This window comes from Clytia hemisphaerica, unplaced genomic scaffold (genome assembly GCF_902728285.1).
Source record: "Clytia hemisphaerica strain Z4C2 unplaced genomic scaffold, Clytia hemisphaerica genome assembly, whole genome shotgun sequence".
NCBI classification, from domain to species: Eukaryota; Metazoa; Cnidaria; class Hydrozoa; order Leptothecata; family Clytiidae; genus Clytia; species Clytia hemisphaerica.
In genome coordinates, this window is record NW_027103657.1 from 804,078 (window position 1) to 828,253 (window position 24,176).

The 24,176-nt window shown below is 35.5% G+C and overlaps 3 protein-coding genes across 3 annotated transcripts in view; all 3 read left to right on the forward strand.

Annotated features, from left to right (window-relative positions):
- LOC136803264 (methionine aminopeptidase 1-like) overlaps positions 1-11,450 on the forward strand; it is a 36,486-nt gene extending 25,036 nt beyond the window's left edge. Inside the window, exons 10-11 of the mRNA XM_067059993.1 lie at positions 6,970-7,019; positions 7,216-11,450. Of these exons, the coding sequence (XP_066916094.1) occupies positions 6,970-7,019; positions 7,216-7,341 (176 nt within the window). The 3' untranslated portion in view covers positions 7,342-11,450. The remainder of the gene's footprint in view (positions 1-6,969; positions 7,020-7,215) is intronic.
- Positions 11,451-11,960: 510 nt separating this feature from the next.
- LOC136803252 (uncharacterized) lies at positions 11,961-22,132 on the forward strand. Its single transcript, XM_067059985.1, has 6 exons — positions 11,961-12,556; positions 12,976-13,053; positions 13,513-13,674; positions 17,516-17,645; positions 19,394-19,473; positions 22,033-22,132. The coding sequence occupies exons 1-5, from the start codon at positions 12,196-12,198 to the stop codon at positions 19,443-19,445; spliced, it is 783 nt and encodes a 260-aa protein (XP_066916086.1). The 5' UTR covers positions 11,961-12,195; the 3' UTR covers positions 19,446-19,473; positions 22,033-22,132.
- LOC136803265 (zinc metalloproteinase nas-1-like) lies at positions 21,468-23,665 on the forward strand. The gene is made up of 4 exons (XM_067059994.1): positions 21,468-21,480; positions 22,033-22,137; positions 22,695-22,754; positions 23,517-23,665. The coding sequence occupies exons 1-4, from the start codon at positions 21,468-21,470 to the stop codon at positions 23,663-23,665; spliced, it is 327 nt and encodes a 108-aa protein (XP_066916095.1).
- The last annotated feature ends 511 nt before the right edge of the window (positions 23,666-24,176 follow it).

Genomic DNA, 24,176 nt, shown 5'->3' on the forward strand with positions numbered 1-24,176 from the left:
AAAGAAGAAGAAGATAAACTTAAATTTTGATGGGTCATTTAATGAATTCGGTACATTAGGTCGAAAGTTATGCTCAATTGAATAAAAAAGTTACTTTCGGAAAAAATGCTCAAAAACGTTAAAATCGAAGCATAATTACATGATGCACCAGTTTTTTCGCCTCAGTCATCAAAAATGATAATTAGCTGTCTAAACGACCTTTTGTTATATAAAGGAAGCTTGAATTACATTAAAAGGAAGAAAATTCGTCGAAAAAAGCCAAAAAATCTGGTAAAATTCATAAAAATACATCAAATATGGGTTTCGAGGTACATCCAGCCTTACATAGACTTTATCCAGTCTAGAACCAAAAATCTGTGGAAAATTTGGGTAAAAATAAATTAAAATGATTTTGATGAAGATTTAAAACCCTTTCGACCCATCAGTTTCAAAATTTATGTGTTTAATTACTGAAAAATGCTCTTGATCACGTAAAGGCTAATGCGATTGCCAAATTTAAACTAAAAATTTGATAGGTCGATTTTAACGTTTTCGGGCACTTTCTGAAAGTAACTTTTTTATTCAATCGAGCATAACTTTTGATCTAAAAAACCGAATTTGTTTAAAAATTTAAGATTTCAAGCAAATCAGTTTCAAAGAGAGAAACTTTTTTGTGGCGCACCCGGTATATTAAATATTTCACTGAAGTTTTAAATATGGAGTAAAACAATGGATAATTTTCGTCCTCGAATCATACCTAAAATCCTTTAAATTGAGAAATAATGATAAAAAATAAACGCCGCTTTTAGGTTAAAATTGCAAAATCTTGGCCCTTTTCACATCGGCCCTTATTTCGCCACGAGCCCAAAAATAACACCAAAAAGGGCCGGTGTAAAAAGGGCCGATAATGTATTCGATACGCTACCGTGTTTGATAAAAATTCTATTCTCCATGAATGTCTAGACTGTAATGTCAACTGTAATTATTGGTCAGCCTAAGCTGAGCATTCAAATAGGTGAAATTCGGTTCTTCCATAAGACGACAAAAAAAAAATCCGATTCCCCGATCTCACTTTGATTTCTAAACTTTCTTCCGATCGGGTTAACTTTTTGGGTACTTTTAGCGTGCGTTGTTTTTACAGATCATATCATAATGTGGTTTTTCAAGATGGCGGCTCAAGCGATAAATCAGATGTGATAAGTCAGTGTTGTACCAAAGTATTTCCAGTGTAAATCTGTTGCAAGCTTCGATTTCTGTCATTTATTTTTTTAACTCGGCAAATCAAACACATGATTTTCATCAAGGGGATTCTTTTTCTACATATTTTGAAGGTTTTATAGCCGTTTGCTCAAGTTTTTGTTTGTTGAATTTTTTGATACTTTTTATTGCTGTTTTCTATTAGTTTTTGCAATAAAAACATATTTTTCTTGTTTGCCTCTTGGGAGGATTGATGGTGTTATAATGTTATTGGAATTTGATAAAGTTTACAAAAGTACAGCTACTGTCTAAATTTGATAAAGACTGGATGCAATCGTGCTTTTTTGGACTTGGACGTGTTTGATAAGGCGAATCGCAAAAAATTGTTTGGTTCCCGTCATTTCTACATTAAAAAGTGGGGGTCGTTTGGTCGGTCGGTCGAAAATATTTCTCTGTTAAGAAGAAGCTACATCTTGTTGAAAGGGAATCCATGTGGACTGATCCGAATTAAAAAATTGAGAAACCGTGGATAAACTGGTTTTCGCTTTGCTGTTGAATTTATTTATTATAGTCGTGTGTTTATTCCGCCAAGGTGGTAAAGCGATCGCCCAAATTCATAGACCAATCAAAAGCGAGTTTAAAGCAAAACGGGGGAAATATGAGCTTCACTGCATAGTTACTCTCGGGTACCTAATAGCCGCCCCCCCCCCGCTAATTAATTTTTCGAAAATTTTCCAGCCAGGACATTCTTATTCCAACCCCCTCCCCCCGCTTATTAATTTTTGGGAAAATGTTTTTGAAAGTTCCCTTTTTTGTCTTAATTCTGCTGTATTAGCCTCCTTTTCAAACATTTTCCACCCAGGACATTTTTATTCCAGCCCCCCCAGCTTTGGTCAGATATGGATATTGTCTACATCCAACAGAAAAAAATGTATCATAACTGACTGGAATGAAATTACTGTAACAAAAAGTTTAATTACACTATGTTTCTCTTTTATTTTATAGTAATGAACTATAGCTTAATTGTTTGATGTCATAGAAATCGGAAACAGTGCTACAATGCTTAAGAGAAGTATACTTTGAGCTTCTCGTGGGGGGGGGGCTGGAGGAGCTCTCAGGCTTGTTTTAAATAATTTTAAATCAAGTTATCAAATGTTTCATTTTGTACATTATTCAACATTTTTAGTCTACTCTGTTTCAGTACATCTCTTACATCTGTTAACCCACTTATTAAAACTATCTAGCTAAGCTCTATTGGCTGACCTTCCAGCCTCGGCTGGTTTATTTGGAATGAAATATGAAATCTTTCATTATTATTTGGAATAAGCTTTTTATTAGAGATGAGAGAATGATAGCATATATTTCACAAAATAAATCATTTTCTGGTTAAAAGGACGTGAAAGAGAGGAGGCGTGCTCTTGAAATTGAAATTTCACAATTTTTGGAAAACCCTTAATATATTTAACTCAAATTAATATTCGAATTCTCATCCATGCGTCCTACATTAAATATTTTCCCAGTGCGATAGATCATGTTTCTTTCAAAATCCAAAATTTTTGAAGCCTTCGGATGTTCTTAACTTTTGAGTTTCAAGCCTAAAAATGTTCTTATTTTCACCATTTTGTGAGTATTTTTATCCATTTTCCTAGGTGTTTTAGGGTCTGCGAAGCCTTAAAATGTTCTTAACTTGTTCTTAATATTTCGGCAATCGAAGCCTTATATTCTTATATTGTTTGTTCTTATAAAAAAACGTGTACTCAATTCCAAACCAATCTCCACCCAATTTTCATTTCGCAAAAGTGTTAATAAATGACTAATATACTACTCCTTTGCGAAACTTGTCAAGTGTTTTCAAATAACCTCTTCGATGGGATTGTAACATATTGAACCCTTTTTTTTTAGTCCCAACAAATCAGTCAAACATTAAAGATAAATATTTTGCACAAGCCAATAACAAGTTAGCATTCAATGTTAATAAATGAAATTTTTTCTAACGCTTCTTTAACAGAATGCCCTGTCAATTACTAAATTTTCAATTTCGTTTGAAAGAATCAGCCTCCAGGAACGAATTGCACTGACCTTAAAAAACCCTAGACAAAGCTAAACCTGCCATCTTTGATCGGAGTTATTTGAAAGTGGTACCTGCAAAAAAGCCATTACATTGTTAGAAATTAACGCAAACGGTGCTACACCATTAAAAGTATTTAAATAAAAGTAGGCCTATCGCTCTCGACGTATTTACATCACTATTCAGTAGTGCTAACATTAGGGTGTCACTTTCAAAAAACTCCAATTAAAACATTTTGTTTGGTCGGTATTGAGAAACTCCATGGTCTATATAAAACTCAGTGAATTCTTGTCACATATATTAAGTCAATCAGTCCATCTCAAACAAAATTTGTAACACTTGTTAGTACTAAATTTTCAACCACCCCTCCTCTCCCCGAAAGATGTGGGCTCAATAAAAGATAGAGGAAAGGACCTTAGCCTTGTAAAGAATTTTCTTGTAAAATGGGTAAAAAATTATTGGAACCTTAACTGTATCCCCTTTTTTCTAATGAATATTTTTTAATATTTGCTGTAAGTCTCCAGAAATGTTTTAATAAAGGTGTGAATATAGCGAAAAATGAAGATGGCTCAATATTTAAACGTGAGACAGCACAGCACTTGTATATTAACACTTCTCATGAAATAATGAAGGCCAAGTACCGCCCACCCAAATAATTGTTCCACTTTAAAATATCTAAAGGAGATTCTTAAATTCGTATTAATCATAGAGAGATTTTTGGACCTACTGTTAAATTTATAGACCAAAGACAATATGACCCCAGTGGTTTGCGTGAATGGGCTTTTACACTTCGCGTGAATGCGTGAAAATAAAAGCTGCGTGAATGCGTGAATTGGAAAATATTGCGTGAACATAATTTACGCGAGTTTCGTAAAAACATTTTGTCGATGCGTAAATTTGGGGGAATAGTTGCGTGATTGCGTGAATTGAAGGTCCGATGGTGGGCTCCCAATATTTCTTGTGTCTAGTATACTTACGATCACTTTTAAGGACAACCCAAATTTTCATTTCCATTGACAGTAAAGTGTGACCCACCTTTAGTAAAAGATTGTAAAATTTCCAAAGTGACAAACGTTTCTTTTCAACAAACAAACAGAATTAAAAGTTTTGATAATAAAGATAAAGATAAAAACATCGACAATGTCAGTCACTAAGTGTAAATCTAACATTCTGCTTGGCGATTAAATTTTGAGTAAAAATAGGATTCGGTATAGTGTGGAAAACTAAAAGATTTGATTTTGGTTTACACGCCCGGTGGAAGCGGGGTGACTGGGGAGACTTCAGCCTCCCCACTATTGAGCAAATGATGTTTTTTTTCTCAAATTCCCGGCAAATTACATCACATTTTGAACCTTCAGCCTCCCCACTTTTATGGTTGTTCCGCCGGGCCTGGTTTACACAAATTGATAATTACTCCATCACATCTCCATACAAAACCTTAACGGGTGTCCGAAAAACGAGTGGAACAGAATTTAAATAAATTAAAATCACCAAACTTTTAATGAGTTTCTATGACCTAATTTTACTCTATTTCTAATTAAAAAACCTACGAAAAAAACCACTTGTATATGCACTGATGATGTTTTTTAATAAATCGAAAAGCTTATGCTGAAAAATATTTGTCGAAATGTTTTTTGAATCATAACTTTAATTTTCTGGCTATTTTATTATAAAATGGTTAAATAAATTATTCTCTTTTTAATTGTTCTAAACTCCAGTGGAGATAATAAGTTTCGAGGATTTTACTTTATGTAAATTCTATTCCACCTTTCCGGGACACAGTGTATACCTTAAAGGAACTTATTTTCACAGAAACTAATTTTCACTTTTCGCGAAAATTTGAACCCGCGAAAACGTTTGCGAACTCAAAACCGCGAAAATTGACAATTGAAAAAAAATGCTTTTGATCCTTGTAACTTGATCTTTTTTAACAATTTTATTGTTTTAAAAGATCATCGAATGAAAATTAGAACAAAAACAATTTGATATCAATTTGAAAATATTACAAAATTTGACCGAAAACCACGAATTAAAAAATTAGTTCCCTTAAGGTATAAGGCATTATAAACAATTTTCGTCTAAAACAGTACACACCGACCAGTCATATGTATAACGTTTTTGGATCAGAAAGTCAATGTTAAAAGTTTGTCCATCTTCTCAGACGTATTTCCGTCTCAGTGAATTGTTTAAAGAAAAATCCCGATTTCAAAATCTCGCATAATTCATCAAAAGTTTAAGAATATGTGCTAATTTTCTGTGTAAAATCCATTTCCCGTTTCAGATGAAAAACATTGCATTGACCAATGTGCATAATCATTTCTCAACTGTTTCAAAAGATTATAAAAGTATAACGTCCTCTGTTCCGATACTTATCCCTCTTCTGTTCAAACCCGGCGGAACAACCGTAAAAGTGGGGAGGCTGAAGGCTCAAAATTAGATAAAATATGCTAAGAATTTGAGAAAAAATTGCTTAAACGTGGAGAGACTGAAGTCTCCCGAGTCTCCCCACTTCTGCCGGGCCTGTACAAACTATACATAAAACACCTTTATACCTTTATCATCACTGTCAAACAGTTATCATAAACAACTCTTGCCCACAACAGTGCCAAACGCCGACTAGATAAAAGCAGGGGTCTTATTAAGGCCCGACGAACGGCGAATTTTGCCGGTCCAAGGCACGAATTACAATTACAATTCGCCGTTCGAAAAATTCGGTTCGCCGCCTCTAGTACATATTTATGTTAATCAAATACACTGCGCCTGCTAAGAATTCGCCGGTCTAGAATCTAGAAATCGCCATTCGCCAGCCTACCAAAAACAAAACAAACCCCCTGTAAAAGTATAACGTCCTTGGTTAAGATAATCATTTCTATACAACAGTGCTCGGTTCGGATGACTTTAACCTTCTTCTGTTTAAAAGAAACAAATAGATGATTTGCGTAGGAGTTTAGTTAGTTGGATGGAAGTAAAATTCGCGTTATCATTATAGCATCACATTAAGCTGTGTTTAAACAGCAAGAAGTTCTCGAGTACAAATTCAATAGAAATGTCTATTTTCTTTTTCTTCCCTTTTTTTCTCGTTCCCTAATATTTGGTTTGTTTCAATTTTCATCCCCTGGTTTTTCTTTTCTTATTGACTTTTAATTTTTTCATTATCTTAAGTCCTAGTTTTAGTCGGTCGAATGTCTGTCTTGCCTTCCTATTCATTTTGATGAAAGCTGGCAGCGACTGTTTTAAGTCTAATGTCCTAACTTCTTATGGCGCTAATGAATCATTACTCTTAGGTTCCAAATAAACGCCCCCCCCCCCGTTTATTAATTTTTAATTTTTTTTAACTTTCAAAGAGAAGGTCCCTTATTCTACTCTAAATAGCCTGATTTTAGCCTATATTTACCTCATTTTGGGGTTTTCGTAATTACAATTTCCAACCCCCCACCCGGGCAATTAGGTGCCCCTGTTTATTAAAAATGCCCTGTTCCGAAAATTCGGTCTTTAACGGTCCCAATAAAGGTGTTTACTTTTTTACTGATTTGCGAAAAATGTAATCGCAAAAATCTTCAATCCAATATAAGTTTTTTTGGGGTAGATGAAGCAATATTTTGCTACAATTCCGACCATACACTTTTCGCCCGTTAATTGAAATTGCATCGATATAAGTAAGTTTAAACTGACATTCATTCAAACATCATTCATTCGCTCTGTATATGTTTTTTCATTTCTACCAGGTACTTGGCAAGATACACTATGGCCTGATGATTGGACTGCCGTTACCAAGGTAAAGTACACATTTTTTTCTAAGCAACTCCAATTTTCGGGTCAGCTCTAGGGTTGCTTAAATATTTACTTTGCTCATTTTCTAAAAATTTGCCTTGAACAAAAATATAGAAATATTTTTCGCGAGCATAAACTTTTGCGAATCAGGGCAAAAACTAGGGCTTTCAATTTTCAATTCCTTCACTTCTTTTTGACAGGACGGTAAAAGATCAGCACAATTTGAACAGACATTCTTAGTAACGGAAACCGGTATCGATATTCTAACAGCAAGGAGTAACGGACGACCTTATTTTATGGACCAACTAGAAGGAAAACTTTTATAATGAGTAATTATAATCCTCTCTCTATGGCTCCTAAAACTGGTGAGAATACCTTTCTCGTTGACTTATAGCCTGTCAAACTGGCTTTCAGTCGTCGTTTAAAATCAAGAATGCTTCATTTTCCGCTTTCAAAAGAAACTCTCATAAAAAGCCGAATCTCACTTTTGGAAAACCCGACAGATGGATAGATACCGTTTTTCTATTCCGTTTTTCCGATCAATGTTAACTAACAATCATCTTGAACACAATGACAAACATTCCATTGTTTGATGGAAGGGTGTACTTTATGAACATCGTACTGAACTTGAGTTTTAAAACCAATACAAACGATCGAAATGAGAATTTTAAACGGCACGATCCTTACGGAATCTCCGTGATTTTTCCTTGTCTAATTCTATTAGCGATGCTTTTATCTTAATATCTCTAAGAATTAAGAATCATGAATTTCGACTTCGAAGTTTTTAAACTTGCTTCGAATTTTGTAACATTTGCTAATAAATGGGCTAATCCCCAAAAATACATGTTTTTTTTATAAGGACAAACTATATAAGAACATAAGGCTTCGCTGGCCAAAATCTTGAGGCTTTGCGAACTCTAAAACATCCGATTTCTTAGAGAAATGGACCAAAATACTCACAAAATGGTGAAAATCAGAACATGTTAAGAACACTTTTAGCCCAAAACTCAAAAAGTTAATAACAACCGAAGGCTTAAAAATTTTAGATGTTCTTATAAAGAAAACGTGTACCTCTTATGTTGAGAAAGTCATCATGTTCATTATGTTCAAACGCACCCCTTCCCCCCAATTATTTTGGATTTATAGGTACCACTCCCTTAGATTTGTATCTACATTTTACAAGGCTTACCCTACTTCTTTAACAGTTGACTTTTCAGGCTGTTAAGCAGGGCCCACGCCACCGGTAAGGGATTGCCCACCAATTATTTCGGATTTATAGGTACCACTCCCTTAGATTCGTATCTACATTTTACAAGGCTTACCCTACTTCTTTAACAGTTGACTTTTCAGGTTGTTAAGCAGGGCCCACGCCACCGGTAAGGGATTGCCCCCCTCCCCCACTTTTTTGCAAAGTAGAAATTTTTGGTTGCGCCTCCTTTGACTCTATATTCGTGCCCCCCCCCCCAACTTCCAATTTCATGGCGTGGGCCCTGTCGAGGAAACCATGATGCACCCCCACCCCCTCAAACCCTTAAACGGAATATGACATCCTCAACGCAGGGGGTAGACGATGTTATCGTCCGTTACAGTGATAATAAAGGCGGGAAAAATGGCGGTATGGCGTTATGGCGGTATACGGAAAAAAATCGGCGGGAGAGTTTCGAAGAAACGGACGATACCAATTTGGCGCATCTTCACTCAAACGATTTTGCCTGACTGACCTCTGAGAGAGGTCAGCGGGATTTTGAGATTTTCCGTTTGCGTTTTTTGTTCGAACTGAGTGCAAACAGTGCAAACAGCTAAACGTTTGAGAAAGATGGCTGATGAAATTTCACTCAGATTGTTTTTTTGAGATTTATTTTCATGGTGGAGAACAATTTCTACTTTTATTAGTCTTTTTTATGCATGAATTTTTGTGTACAGTATATAAGTCTTTAGTGTGTCAGTAGGGATTAGATTCCTCAAGATTTGCTTTTGGAAAAATCTTTTTGGATATGAACAACAACCTGACTGACTTTCCCCTCAAGATTCCATTTTAATCAGGCAAGATATGTTTTCCATTCTTTCCATTCCTTGAAATTTTCAGCTTGTGCTTTTATGTGGTTTATGAGCATGAGCAAGTAATTTTCACATATTCTCACTCTTATTCTCAACTACTTTATACCTCAAACTACTTTTTGATTTTTGATTGAAAATACTTTCCTTCATGTACTATTTTTTCATGTTTGTTTCTAATCTATTTCCCCAAGTTTCTAGGAATAGAACCTTTTAGAACTGGTGTTACAAATTCTAATTCTTCTTATTTATTGGGTGTTCAGATTGCCACTTCACTGGACATATATAACAGGCTTTTTTGAGATTTTTCTCGAAAAGTAAACAGAGGATGTTCTTAGGTTAGGTAGGGGCAATGGGCAATTAATTGAACCAGAACATAACTGTTGTCGCCCTTTGCTGAAAAAACAAGATTTTGATTGGGGTATCTTTTGGGCATTTTTTCTTTGCAAATTTTTTCCAGTCTGTACAGAGAGTTTACACACCAGATCTGAAGTCAATCTGAATAGTGCTCTAGGATTTATGGTAATTTTTTTAATGCTACATGTAAAATATGGTTTCGCAATAGCAGACAGTATAATGTTTATCATAAAGAAGTTAGCAAAACAGAACTAAAACTAAAATTTTATCCTTATTTTTCTTAATTTATATAGGAAATCAGGGAAAAAACAAATTTTTAATTTAGAGATTACTTCAGGGATTTTAATTAGGGTGAGAATTTGTTCTGTCATTTTTTGGTTTAATTTCTCGAAACCCTGAAAAAGCTCAGTTTTTACTCCAATCAGCCGATTAAAAGGCCATTTGTAGAATATGTAGTACGATATGTCTGAGAAAATAAAATATTTCATCTTCTTTTAAATACTCATTTTTTCCAGCTAGGATTTGGATGAGACTTTCAAGTAGCATTGTATGGTAGCAATAACAGCATCTTGCTGTACCACGAACGTCTACAACTTCCACCTAAGGCCAGAATATAATTATCTTTAAATAAAGAATATGGTGGAAAATATTGTAAACAAATTGTCTTCAATTGTCAAACTATCCTGTAATGATTTTTTGTATCAGAATAAAACTCTTCTCTAGCTGCCAGAAGCACATAGTCTACCTTCAAATTGATACCATCTTCCAGACAAACAAAAATTAAAAACTTCAAAATGATTTCCTGTGGCTATAATCTATAATATAAAAAATATGTATGAAAGTTAAAAATTAGTAACTTGTAGAATTTCTAACAAAACAAAAATGGGGAGTATTGAAAAGAAGGTAAAAAGCTGTTTTTATCAGAAGGGAAGTGTGTAAAATGATACTAAATGTACAGCAAGTGTGGTGTCTTTGAGTTAAATTACTGTAGTTAAAAAGAAGAAAAATGAAGGTTGGAACATGGCTTGGCAGCAGGTTTTAGGTGCCCCCTAAGATTTCAGGTGACCCCTAAGATTTAGGTAACCCCTGGTTGCCAAATATTTTAGGTGACCCTTAACCCAATGACAATTTTCCAGAAATGTCAGCAAAATACGTAATACATTTTATCCAATAGGAAGGTTTTTATTTTTTTCTTAACGGTCATTTGAATGGCCAGATTGATGAATACAACAGAATGACAAACCTCAGAATGAACATGATTTAAAAATTTGGTTGCGAGCGAAGCGAGCAGAAATTTTTGAGAATTTCAAATGCCAGGATGAAAGTTTCCCATTTCCGGAAAGTTTACTAGACTTTATCTAGCCCCCAGGTCCATCTGAAAAAAAATTAGGTGACCCCTAACATGGTTAGTCCCCCCTAGAAACAGGCTAAAGTTAGGTACCAATTGCTGCTCGACCTTCTAGCCCCCCTCAGGCCAGGAGGGGGGGTTCCAGCCATGTGGAAGTAAAAAATATTAACAACAAACCTGTTAGTCTTTGTGGTGATTATTTCTGAAGTCAAAGTATGTTAAACATATGAAGCATGGCTCTTAAAATTTAAATACTTGTTGCAAATAAATTGCAAACTAACATTCTAAATTTGAGCTACAAAATAAACCCATAAAGAAAAGAATTTCATGCAAGAAATTCCTTCAGCCATAGAAAAGTAAAAGTTGATGCTGTTGTGCGTTTTCGAATGTTTTGAAAATGACCGAACCGAATCGTCAATAATACGCAAAGGCAAATCCACGGCTTTTTTCAGTTTTTTTGCTTTTGCGCCAAATTGGTATCGTCTACACTGTAAACATCTCCGCCACTGCTTACTCCACCCGAATTTATCACGCCTCTCCTAAACTATTCCCTTTTTAGTGATCTTGTGTAGACGATAGGATCGTCTACGCAGGGGGTGAAAATAGTATTTTTCCAGAATAGGCTAATATTTTTGATTGATTGAATTTTTTTAAATATTTTGTTGTATCGTTTAAGTGCAAGCTTGGAATTGAATTCACATTTCACACCCTAATCATTAAAGATACAAGAGCCAATACAGGAGGTCAACCTTTATGTGAAAAATTTACCTAAAGGGAAAGATTTTATTATTATTTTCCATGAGAAGCTTCTCATTTAATTTTACTTTACCAATTAGTTTTTATTGGCACTTCAATTATAACAATTTAAAAAGGAGCAGAAAAATTCTTTTTTAGACAATTTGTGAGAATTTCTACTAATGTTTGTTATATTGGCGAAAAAAGGATGTCCTAAAAGGTTGGTTTTTTTCATTGCTCAAGGAAAAATGATTGACTTTAAACAGCATTTATTATAATCCAAAATATATTCACATTATTTTCCATCCATTCGATCGGAGTTCACAATCCAAGATATTAACATGAACATTATTTTGAAATTACTTTTTCAATTGGTTTAAATATGACTTTTTCCCCACGGAGATAATGACCCCTTCATTATGGGAGGTTGATTTACACTAATACTTTTCTATGGAATTTAAACATGGATCTTTTTCATTGGTTAAATTTCAAACTATTTTTGATTTACTGCTGTCTGTGTTACTGAATATGGACCAATCGCATTTGGTTTTACATCGATGTTCATTGATCCAATATGACTTTGAGTCAGCATATAAAAAATGTGAGAGCGACGTCCGAAAGTCTCACTTTTTAATACAGTTCAGCATCAAGATATTTGCGAAATTTTAGTTTTCATTGATTTGAAATGAAGAGCTCATTTGTGTTGTGTTTATTGTGTTGTTTATATTCAACTTCTTTAATATTGTGCCGAAGTTTGACGTCACAATTGGATGATGAATTTGAAATCTTTCAAGACACGGTTGAGCTTACAGCAAACCGCCCTGGACGAGATCAAGGCGAAGAATCAAACGACGAAATCGTTGAGCTGCAACCAGGAGGCCGCCCAACAGAACGCCCTAAATATGAACCCGACTTTGTAGAACTAAAAGGTGACGCCCCAAAAGTGTCAAAAGAGTCCGAAGTAATTGTGGAGCCGGAAGACTTTTATGTAAGACCACGCCTGACAGAGGAGCCTCTCGTGCTTGAAGACGAACCCGATGAAAAAAGTATGAATCTTCAAATATTTCGCGATGATATATTTTCGCTGCTGAAGCCTTACTAGTATATTCATGATATGCACCATTGCAATAGCTGATTGGATGTAAGTGACGTAAAATCACTCAATACGTCACTTTCAACCAATCAGCCGTTGGGTCCACGGAAGACATTGCAATGGTGCATATCATGAATAAAAAGATCCCTCTTGACTTATTATTGAATAAAGCCTTAGTAGTTACTACTTTGATGGGATTGATTTTCGCGGATGAGACCAAAACCTGCGAGATTTAATCCACGCGAAAATCAATCCCATCAAAGTAGTAACTACTAAGGCTTTATTCAATTGTTTCTCGATCATAAGTAAACTAGCAAAAATGTATTTAGAGTTTTTTTATGTTTTTTTAATTTGTCAGTTTATCATTTTTAGGGAAAGCAAAGAATGAGAAACGATTATATGGTGGCTACGAACACTTGAACGGTCGAATCGGCCCAGTAAGACTTTCCGGTAAGAAATCATTCACAATTGATGCCATTCAGCAGATTACAGTAGAATCTCCATAGCTCAAACGTGTACAGGGAAATATAATTTGTTCAGGTTATGGGAACCCCTTTGCATGGGTTTGTTTCCTGGGGGCACTTGATCTGAAAACTACCCTTTAAAAGTTAGGTGTAAAAAGTGCTGTGCAGAGAAAATTTATCCAAATTCATAAATTTGATAGATACAAGAGAAAATTTAACCAAATTCATAAATTTGATACAAGAGAAGATTTAACGAAATTCATAAATTTGATACAATGTATACGAAAAATTTACCCTTACGATGCATTTTTTTATGTTAAGGTATAAAATAGTCAAATTTTCGCCCAAATTTTCTCCAAGAAAATTCGTTTTTTCACTTTTTACATTACAATGCAGGAAGTTTAAAAAACGTACTTTCTTCAATAATAGTTTTCTGATTTTTAAGCTCCAACGACCACGACAACCACCGCCGCCCCTGACGTCGCCAACGCCACGACCACTGCCGACACTACGACCACTAGCGAGCCATCATATGCATGGAAGAGAAGTGTGGACCCATCTGTCACACTGTGGCAACAAACTGTTCCTTATTTCATTGATAGTACCAGTGAGTTATTTGATATTAAAGGTTTTGTTTTTAAAGAGTTTGCTTACTCATCAAGTTTAATTTACAATCTTTTTCACATTGGATTGACATGAATGTTGAGCAAGATTGGCCAGAAAAAGGAAAGGAGAACGTTTTTTTGATTATATCAGCATAATTTAACAATAGGCAGACACTCTCCTGATATGAAATTTGTGTCTGATATGAAACGGGAACACTTATATGTAAAAATAAAACCTTTAACGAGTCGAAATCAAGTTTTTTTTTTAATTACTAAGAAAGAGAAGATTTGGATGCCTTTCGCAGTCTTCAAAAGAAAAACTTCATTGCCTGCGGTGTGAATGAATGAAATTTGTCGTTAACTTGTTATCAAATTTGGGGGAGTTTCTAAACATCGACCAGAAATGGCGACCACGACCAGCGACCACGACCGGCGACCAGATAAATTTGGGTTATCGAGTTTTTCCTCTTTCTCCACCTTAGAGTCTTTCTCCTATGATCAATTATTTATCGAATTGAAGAGTAAAGCTCACCCCTGTCTCATTCACAGTAATTATAAAGCCACGTGCAAAACGTGTAGAACAGCCATTTCAACACTCTTGGAGCTTGAATGGGGTGTCAATTTCTATCCTCTTGTATTTTCGGCATCAAATTAATCAATGGCAAATTTTTTGCTGAAATTCATTTAAGAAGCTTTATATTTGATCATCAGATCATTATTTTGTCAAAATAAGTCATTTTGACAATGTAAGGACAATAGAATAATTGATGAGATTGATATCTCTAAAACTGCCCTTCCCAGCTTTTGCCTACTGACAATTTCTATCTATTTATACTAAGAGCATCTCATTCAGCATAATTAAAATATTTGGTGTAATAAAGTTTACAGGCATCACACTTAATTGCCCTGTCAATATTTTTGTCAAAAAGTGTCACTTTGTCTAGAAAATGACTGGTAACGTCAAAGGTCACTTTTAGTATTCTAAGCTAGAGTAATTTTCTCAGCCACGTGCTCAGTGGTTCATTTGAAAGCCACACCAGGACTCGATTTGGATGTTCTCTACGGTGGAGAGAGCAGATAAACTCGATAACCCAAATTTATCTAGTCGCCGGTCGTGGTCGCTGGTCGTGGTCGCCATTTCTGGTCGATGTTTAGAAACTCCCCAAATTTGGAGAAAAGCTACGCTAAAAAATCAAATTGGAAACACCAGGCTGAGTGTGAGCGATACTTAGATCGAATTGTTCTTTATTATTGTTGAAATATTTATTAATATTAATGTTGTATTAATGTTTTTTTAGAGCAGAAATTTGTTCAAAATTTTTTATTCATCACACATCTGATGATCGTCTATAAGGCGTGATTATTGATGTTATTGATATTCGCTCCTATTTGTTGTTGATTAATTTCTTTGACGAATTGAAACATGGATAAATTTACTTTGAACTATTCTACGAAAAATATTCCATTACCATCCAAAAAGACATATTTGAAACATTTGACAGACAAAGTTGAAAAGTTTATAAAGAGAGTTCGTTGGAAAGTTATGTTTTTTGAATCAGAGGACAACGAGCAAACCGAAAAATATGGATTCAAAACGATGAAGTGCCCTCCAAGTCACCCAGAACTAAAAAACTTTGAAAACGACTTACTTAACCTAATCCAAAACATATCATTCAAACCAATACGTAACGACTTCCAAAACAGACTTCGAGAGGATATCCAAACCATCAACGCCTCAAAGAACGCATTCGTCCCTGCTGACAAAACACGCAATTTTTATGAACTTAGTAAAAGTAAATATGACAAACTTTACAACGAGAATATTACCAAAACCTACATGAAAGACGTAAACTCGACCTACAAAACAATTAATACTGAGGCAAAAGAGATAGCAACAAAACTTAAATTAGGAGACAGAGTTGAATGTCTTGCAAAACAAAGCGCATTCATCACGATTAAAGACCATAAACCGAACTTCGAAAATAACACCAAATGCAGGCTGATCAACCCAGCGAAGTCCGAAATCGGAAAAATTAGCAAAAAACTTCTTGAAAACATCAACAAAACGGTACGCGAAGCAACCCAAGTCAAGCAATGGCATAAATCAGAAGACACGATCGAATGGTTCAAAAATATCAAATACAAAAAGGCTTCGTTTTTCGTCCAGTTTGATATCGTTGAATTTTATCCATCCATAACTAAGGAATTGTTATCAAAAGCCCTTACTTTTGCAAAACGTTTCGTCGATATTCCAGAGGAACACGAGAAAATCATTTTCCATACCCGAAAGTCTCTTCTATTTACAGACGAAGACCCATGGGTGAAAAGCTCCGGAGACCCGAATTTTGATGTAACAATGGGCAGTTTTGATGGAGCGGAAGTTTGCGAACTAGTCGGACTATATATACTTGACAAACTTGGTGAAAAATATGGTCGTGAAAAGTGTGGATTATATCGCGATGACGGTCTTGGCTGCTTCCGCGGATCCGGCCCACGATCAGAAAGAATCAAAAAAGATTTTGTTGAAATTTTTGACACCGACATCGAATTAAAAATAACAATCGAAACCAACCTAAAAATTGTAAATTTCCTAGATGTTACTTTCGATCTGAACCAAGGAACGTTCAAACCTTACTCAAAACCTAGCAACGATATCATGTACATCAACACCGAGTCAAATCACCCTCCAAATATCATCAAATATATACCTTCAATGATTTCCGACCGTATCTCCAAAATTTCGTCAAGCGAACCGATCTTCAAAAAGGCGGCCCCTCAATACAATAACGCCCTTAAATCAAGCGGGTACAATGAAACAATAACGCACAAAAAACCGTCAACAAAAAATCGTAAATCTAGATCACGTAAAATCATCTGGTTTAACCCACCGTGGAGTATAAACGTCAAAACCAATGTCGCAAAACGCTTCCTTGCCATATTGGACAATAACTTCCCGAAAAACCATAAATTCAGAAAGATTATAAATAGAAACTGTGTTAAAGTGAGCTATAGTTGCTTACCTAATATGTCCAGTATCATCTCCACCCACAACAAAAAAGTTTTATCAAAACCATCACAACCTAATAACAACCCTGGCTGCAACTGCCGCAACAAAACCATCTGCCCGTTAAATGGAAAATGCCAACAGTCGGATGTTATATATCAATGCCATATCAAATCTTCTAATGACGACGCTGGAAAGTACTACATCGGCTTGACGGGCAACACCTTCAAAACCAGATGGAACACCCACAAGTTTACCTTAAACCACGAAGAATCTACCAATCACACCCAATTATCGAACCACTACTGGGATCTGAAAAGAAATGGAGTGGAACCAATTCTCTCCTGGGAAATAATCGACCACGCATCGTCCTACAGAAATGGCTCAAAAAACTGCAATTTATGCTTAACTGAAAAAGTGAATATAATCACCTCCAAGCGTGAACTCGTTAACACAAAATCCGAATTAATTTCAAAATGCCGACACGTTAACAAATTCTTATTGGAAAATTACAAAACAGTCCCTCCAGATGGGTGATAACTTTCACGTTCATTTATTGTATTTTATTATCAAAATCAACATTTTATTTAAACCAATTTCCCTAGACACAATTTATATACATACTTTTTAACCAATTAACTCATTTTTATTACTATTTATCACTTTTACAACCTGTCAATTAATCATCCTTTTATATGTTTTTAGAGCAGAAATTTGTTCAAAATTTTTTATTCATCACACATCTGATGATCGTCTATAAGGCGTGAAACAAGCTGTAATGTTGTTTTGATTTTTGAAGAAATATACATTTTAAATTAATATTAATGTTTGATTTTTAGTCCCGTCGACAATTGAACCATACATCCGAGCTGCGATCGCTGAAATCGAACAAAATACATGTGTCAGTTTTCAAGAGTATAACGAGATGAATTCACCAAAGAATTTCATTCGCTTTTCCACTGGAGCAGGGTAAGTTAAGTTGACACTTTTGCAATGCCGTAGATAGTATTGTCTGTACACAGACCCAGTATCTACGGCTAATTTCAAAATTCATTGACGTAGAGGGTCTGTTGTCATTGTCTTTTCGCATTTGAGATTTTTCACACCGACCGCTGCGATGGAGTGTTGGTGGGAGAAGGGAGAAAATGAGAGAAGTGTTGCTATTTATAAATCATACTTCATCGCAGAGGTCTCCGTACGGGAATTTTTTTATCAAACAGACATTGCGCACAGAGTGTACTACGAAGCGATAAACGTGAGATGCACTCTGGTAAAGAGTATAGATCGTAGAAAAGTAGAGTTTTTTGAGATCCGATTTTTTTTTGTCTTATCATGTGTCATACACATTCGTTTTTTTTATTCAAGATATGCACCATTGCAATGTCTTCAACGGGCCCAACAGCTGATTGGTTGCAAGTAACGTATTGATTGATTTTACGTCACTTACAACCAATCAGCTAGTGGGTTCGTTATGTAATGTCAGAAGACATTGCAATGTTGCGTATCATGGATAAGAACATCCAAAATTATTCAGTGAAACAAAAAAAGCCATGCGATGTAGCCAAGTCAAAATAAAACACATTAATTATTTTTTAACTTTTTGAGGGTATTTTCACCACTTTTTGCAAATATTTTTGTGCAATTTCCTAAGAAACTGGGTGTTTTGAAGCCCATAAAGTCGAAAAGAAATTCTTAACTTGTTCTTAATATTTTGGCCATCGAAGCCTTATATGTTCTTATATAGTTAAGTTCTTTCTTATTTATAAAAGTGCATCGTGACACTGCACTTGTCAAAATATGAAACAAAATCTTGAAATCGTAACATTGTTCAATAAGATTACTTATAGCTCTACTTGTAGTCTCTTCATAAAATAAGAAACATTATTTTCTATTACAATACAGCTGGTTTCGTGCATGATGCAATGGGTTCTTCCAGAAAAATTTTGAACATTTCGGGTGGAGGATGTATTGGATATTTGTCCGGGGGTAGCTGGCACACAACGTTGTTTTCAACGTTCATCTAACGTTATATGGACGTTGTGAACGTTAGATAAACGTTGAAACAACGTTGTGTGTCAGCTGGGGGGGGGTAGCGGAAAATCTGCAAAATTTGCCTTGTTTTAGAAACGAACTTACTCTGATTAGAGGCGATTTTGAATGTCCAAGGGATGAGATTTCCGTTGTCCGGAGGGGGATCAGGATTCACGATGTCTAAGGGGTAAATTTACAAAAAAATGTTATATCCTCCACCCGTCCACCCCCGTATTAAATCTTTTACTGGAAGAGCCCAATCTTCAGTTTGATTTTTAGAAAATGAATATATACGTTATGAGAATTTGTACGAGATTTTTGTTAAAGAGTTTTCATCTTGAAAATTGATGATAGAAAACTAATGTTTCTTTATTAATGAAGTTATTCCCTTTGAAGTAGTATTATTGAGCACTCTAATACACCTTTTCAACCGTAGTCGCGTGGTCAGGCGTGTGCCACTTTATTATTTAGTTTACCACCCTAAACTTAGACTAGTCTACCCTAAACTCGATCCAACCCTTTTTTTACACTTTTTTCTATTTTATTTAAGTGCGAAAAAAAGACTGGGACGGTTTTAGGGTGGTCAATGCGAACAACAAAATGCCCGCGCGGTAATTGGCGGCTATGGTCAAAAAGGTTTATTGTGAAGAGACAATTTACAAGAAAATCTCTATCCTTATGTTCAGATTTTCGGAGGCAAACAAACGGGACCTGGTTACGACTGGACTGGTCAAATAATCGCCATCCCCTTGCGTCAACTGTGAAGGTAACGTGTAATTCTTTTTAAATGATTTTCTTTTTTAGACAGACAGACAGACAGACAGACAGAGTCGATATATCACGTGGATACTCTAGTAATTTAGGACTTTTAGTCAGTCTTTTGATTGTTTTCATGTTGTCCACCGCCAACGTACTCGACTATCTATGAACTGAATGGAACATTGGAAGTAGCGACTGCGATCCTTGAAACCTTCCTTTTATCCCTTTCCGTGCCGATGTCGGCATATGCCGACATGAGCATTTTTGATTTCCTTCTTGCCATTGTCGGGATTTGCCGACATGCGAAATTTCGACCTATTTGCCGTAAATTTATCATTTTTTACAAGACTTTAGTATTAGGTGGTTTGAAATGAAAAAAATGAATAGTTACAAACTTTTCTATGATGAAAAATAACTATTCTACAATGTTCAACTCAAAATTATAGTTGGCTAATACTTCTTCATATATTATTCAGAAAATGAAGTGAAAATCGCTACTGTTTACCCATGTCGGCATATGCCGACATTCGCAAATAGGTCGAACCTTTTTTTTTCCGTGGCAAATAGGTCGAACCTTAAAAAATACGAACGGCAGTTCAAGGGTTATATAGAAAGGAATTACTCTTCTAATACTGAATAAGCAGAATAATTAAAAGAATTTTCCGAAATTTCTGATCGTGCGGCGCCGAAAGTTGCTCTTCCTTTTTTTTTAAACTGCTTAGTAAGCATAAGATACGTAAAATGATGTCCTTTAAAATATAATTATCCTTTTTTTCCTATCAAAATGTCGGAAAGGTATTTCATGATTTCTTTGTTAGGCCTCTTTTTTATTTTTCCTATTATCAACACTAGCCTTGGCCAGCCCCCTCAAAACGTTTCACTTTTTTTTCAAAATACCAGGGAACAAGCTTTGACCATTGATTTTAGTCAATTTGAGGGTGCTGATTTGGAGTTTTGGCGTAATTTGCGACACTTTACGTTTTTAGACAAAATTGTTTATTTTTAATAAAAGAATGTATTTCCAAGAGCGTTACTAGTAGTTGACTGGATCTAAAAACGTAAAATGTGAATGTTTTGATGTAATTTCTTCCTAAAGGAAATGAAAAACAAAATCCCCTATTAATAAATCTAAACACTGAAAAAATAATTTAAAATCTTACATTTGTATATACAAGAACAAAGTCCTCTCAGGGTAGATTCGTTTGGGACCTGCTTCCTCTGACACACACATGAAGACAGATCTGAGGATGAGAAAAGAACATTTATATTTCACCACACTGATGAATTCACTGTATCTCTGATAGGTGTTTCTGGCAATTTTGTCAGCAATATGCTTATGAAAAGTCGAGCATTCCTTTTCCATCACACCTGTTAAGGAGAAAATTAATGGCGGGAAGGTTCTTGTTCGACGTTCGTGATCCTGTTGTTGTACTGGCGTTTCTTTTGTCGCTCACACGGATGTCACAATAAGTATTTTGGCGCTGGCCTCCAGACTCCTTTGGTTCGGGTCTTCAGGGGGTCTTCAAAATCAAAAAAGACTACGTGACTCGAGCTATTCAAACTGAGCAAAAAAATGTATTACATCAAAGTCTGAGCTCTAGTTTAGACGGCCCACTTTTTGCCCTGCCTATTCTAATTGTGAATTAAAGAGGGCATAAAGTGGGCTGTCTAAAGTGATGCATAGCCCTCTTTTGACGTCAATGCAATGTCTTCTTTCAAACCTTTCCAAGCAAAGATTTTAACAACCAGCTTTGTGCCCTCTTTCTGCCTACTCTAACAATTAGAATAGGCAGGGCAGAAAGTCGGCCGTCTAAACTAGAGCTGAACTTTTTTAGATCAAAATTTATGGGCGTTTTTGTGGTAAAAATAGTGACATTGTGAAAGGGGCTGAACCATTGAGTTTAAAGCCCGAAGGGCTACAGTAGTATCTCTAACCTTTCCTAGGCAAGAAAAAGTCAAGCCACTTATCGCATCCAGAAGGCGCCTAAACGCCCCGTAATCATGACGACGGATTGTATCTAGTTCCTTTGTTTTTTAAGGACTGCATTTTTTGAAATCTAGCGATTTGTGCGATTTGTATAAAAACCCCGCGCGGGCGTTCTGGATGGGAAATAAGTGGTCTAAGTCTCGTCTAGCCCTTTGTTCGGGCTTGGAGGTCAATGGATGTGGACCCTTCAGTTTTTTGACATTTCTCAGCACCTATTCATGATATGCTAAAAGATTATACAACGTTGGAAAGATATAATTGAGGAGAATTACATTTAAGACAATGAAGAAGAAAAATGAAGTAAAGTATCGAATCTAGCAATTCCTTTGTTTTCGAGTGATATCTTTTTCGAAATTGACAGATTGAAACTAAAATTGACCTCTCAATTTCGAAAAAGATATCACTCGAAAAAAAAGGAATTGCTAGATTCAATCCGTCATAAAAAATACGGCGTATATTTTAAGGCTTCACTTTTTCTTGCCTAAGAAAGATTAAAGATTCTCCTCTAGCCCTTCGGGCTTTAAACTCAATGCTCGTCCCTCGTGGTCTAAGGGTTAAATTGTTCTTTTTGCTTTTCAGGTTCAACCATTCATGAAATTTTACATACTCTTGGTTTCGTGCATACTCATCAACGTTCAGATCGTGATAACTACGTCACTATCAACAATGCTAATATTCAACCTGGTATGTACTGAGGCTATTTGCATCTTTTTACCTCACAGTATATAGTCCCCAAAACGCCCCCAAATTTTTGGACAAGCTGGAGTTTTTACAAGCTCTTATTTGATTTGGTTGGTCGTTAACCAGTAATAAAACAATTTTGTTACTTTTTCTAAAGAACACGTCATCTCTATCACTTCAAATGACCAATTAATCAAGTATCTTGTAAAAACTCCAGCTCATCCCCAAATTTTGCCCACTGGTGCAAATGGCAATACCTAAAATGTGATGGAGTTAGATTTACGAGGAAATTTCTTTCCGACCGAAAATGTGCCGGAAAAAACGGTTTTTTACCATTTCTTGAGATTTCATTTGTTTTTCTGATTATTTGCACAAAGATAATTAGTATTAGCAATACCAAAAATGTGGCCAAGTCCGATTTTTGAGAAAAAGGTTTTTACGGCCGAAAATGCGGGGGAAAATATTAAAATTCCGCTGTACCATTTTTTGACTTTTGTCCCTTGAGAGTGTTACCAATCAGGATACAACTAATATTATTATTTCATGCTTATTTTTTTCAGGCAGACAGAGTAACTTTGACATCGTCCCTATGGCAAACACTGGATCTTTCGACTATGATAGTAAGTGATAATCGCCTTCTTGAGTAGCCTGGAGTCCATTTAAGGCTTTTTGATAGATTTAATGGCCCGGCAGCTCTTACTTCAATTATGAGAATTGCTTAGGCGGGCCTGTAAAAATAGGATTAAGCAATATTTTGGTTTTAAATACTGAGAAGCGAGACAGGGGTAAAGGCCGGTCTCCAATTTCGCGCTACATGAGCGAAAACTTTTTGACGTTTTTGTAATGTCATTGGTCCGTTGAAAAATGAAGCAATTCCATTGGTCGAAATTGACGTAACGGATGAAAAAAGTAGAACTACCTTCAACTTTTTTTTTGTTCGCGCGAAACTTTTTTATGACGTAATCTTTTCTTCAGGCAAAAAAGGTTAAGAAAAAAATTGTCGCCCATTTCGCACGAAAGTGTAGACTGGCCTCAAGTCAAGATTAATTTCGCGAGCAAAAAAAAAAATTCACGAAATATTCTGGATTTATTATCGTGTAGCATTTTCTTTTTAATATTTCGTGATGATTTAATTTCGTGAATCATCCAAACAAATATCATTTGAAAATGGTTTTCCCTGAAAGCGCCAACTTTTGTTGTGAATAATGAATGTTTTAAGCTTTGTTTTATGAATTTAATTTTGAAAATTTTGAGAGTCAACAATTTCATGCGAATTTCGCAAAATCGCAAAATTTAATTTCGCAAAAATTAACTTGCTTAGAGTACCAAGTTGAGACAGAGCTGTATGTCAACAAGGAACACCTTTTTATTCTTTTGTTTAGGTATTATGGCTTACAAAGGAGAGGCGTGGTCTTCAAATGGAGGTATCACCATTCAAGCAACCGACGCATCGAAGCAAGACAACATGGGTCAAAGAAATGGTCTTTCTGTTGGAGATATACAGAAAATCAATGCTTTATACAACTGTTAAAAAGAATGACTTATACACCTTTTCGACCGTAGCCGCCAATTGCCGCGCGGGTATTTTTTGTCCGTTTTATCCCATTAAAACTGTCCCAGTCCTTTTTTCGCACCTATAGACAATAGAAAACTGTGTCAAAAAAGGATTGGATCGAGTTTAGGGGGATAGTCAGATAATTAAGTTACAGCAACCTGACCGCGCGACTACGGTTGAAAAGATGTATTCATGGATATACATTAGTTGAGATTACGTCATCTTTACTAACAGAAATATCCGGAAAAAACAGATTGTACTTTGATGAATTCCGGTTTATTTCGGATGTTTCTGAGATGCAAAAATGTTGTGATCTTGACTCGTACATATCGAGAATTTGTGTTTGGTATCGCTCGCAAGGCAACGTGGATTAAAGGTCCATTTAATGTTATATATGGATGTGAATGATGTTGAATCGACTGCATTGTTTAAAAAAGGTTCGGGGATATCATTGAGGTATTTTTTAACACCAACAGAGTCTGTCAAA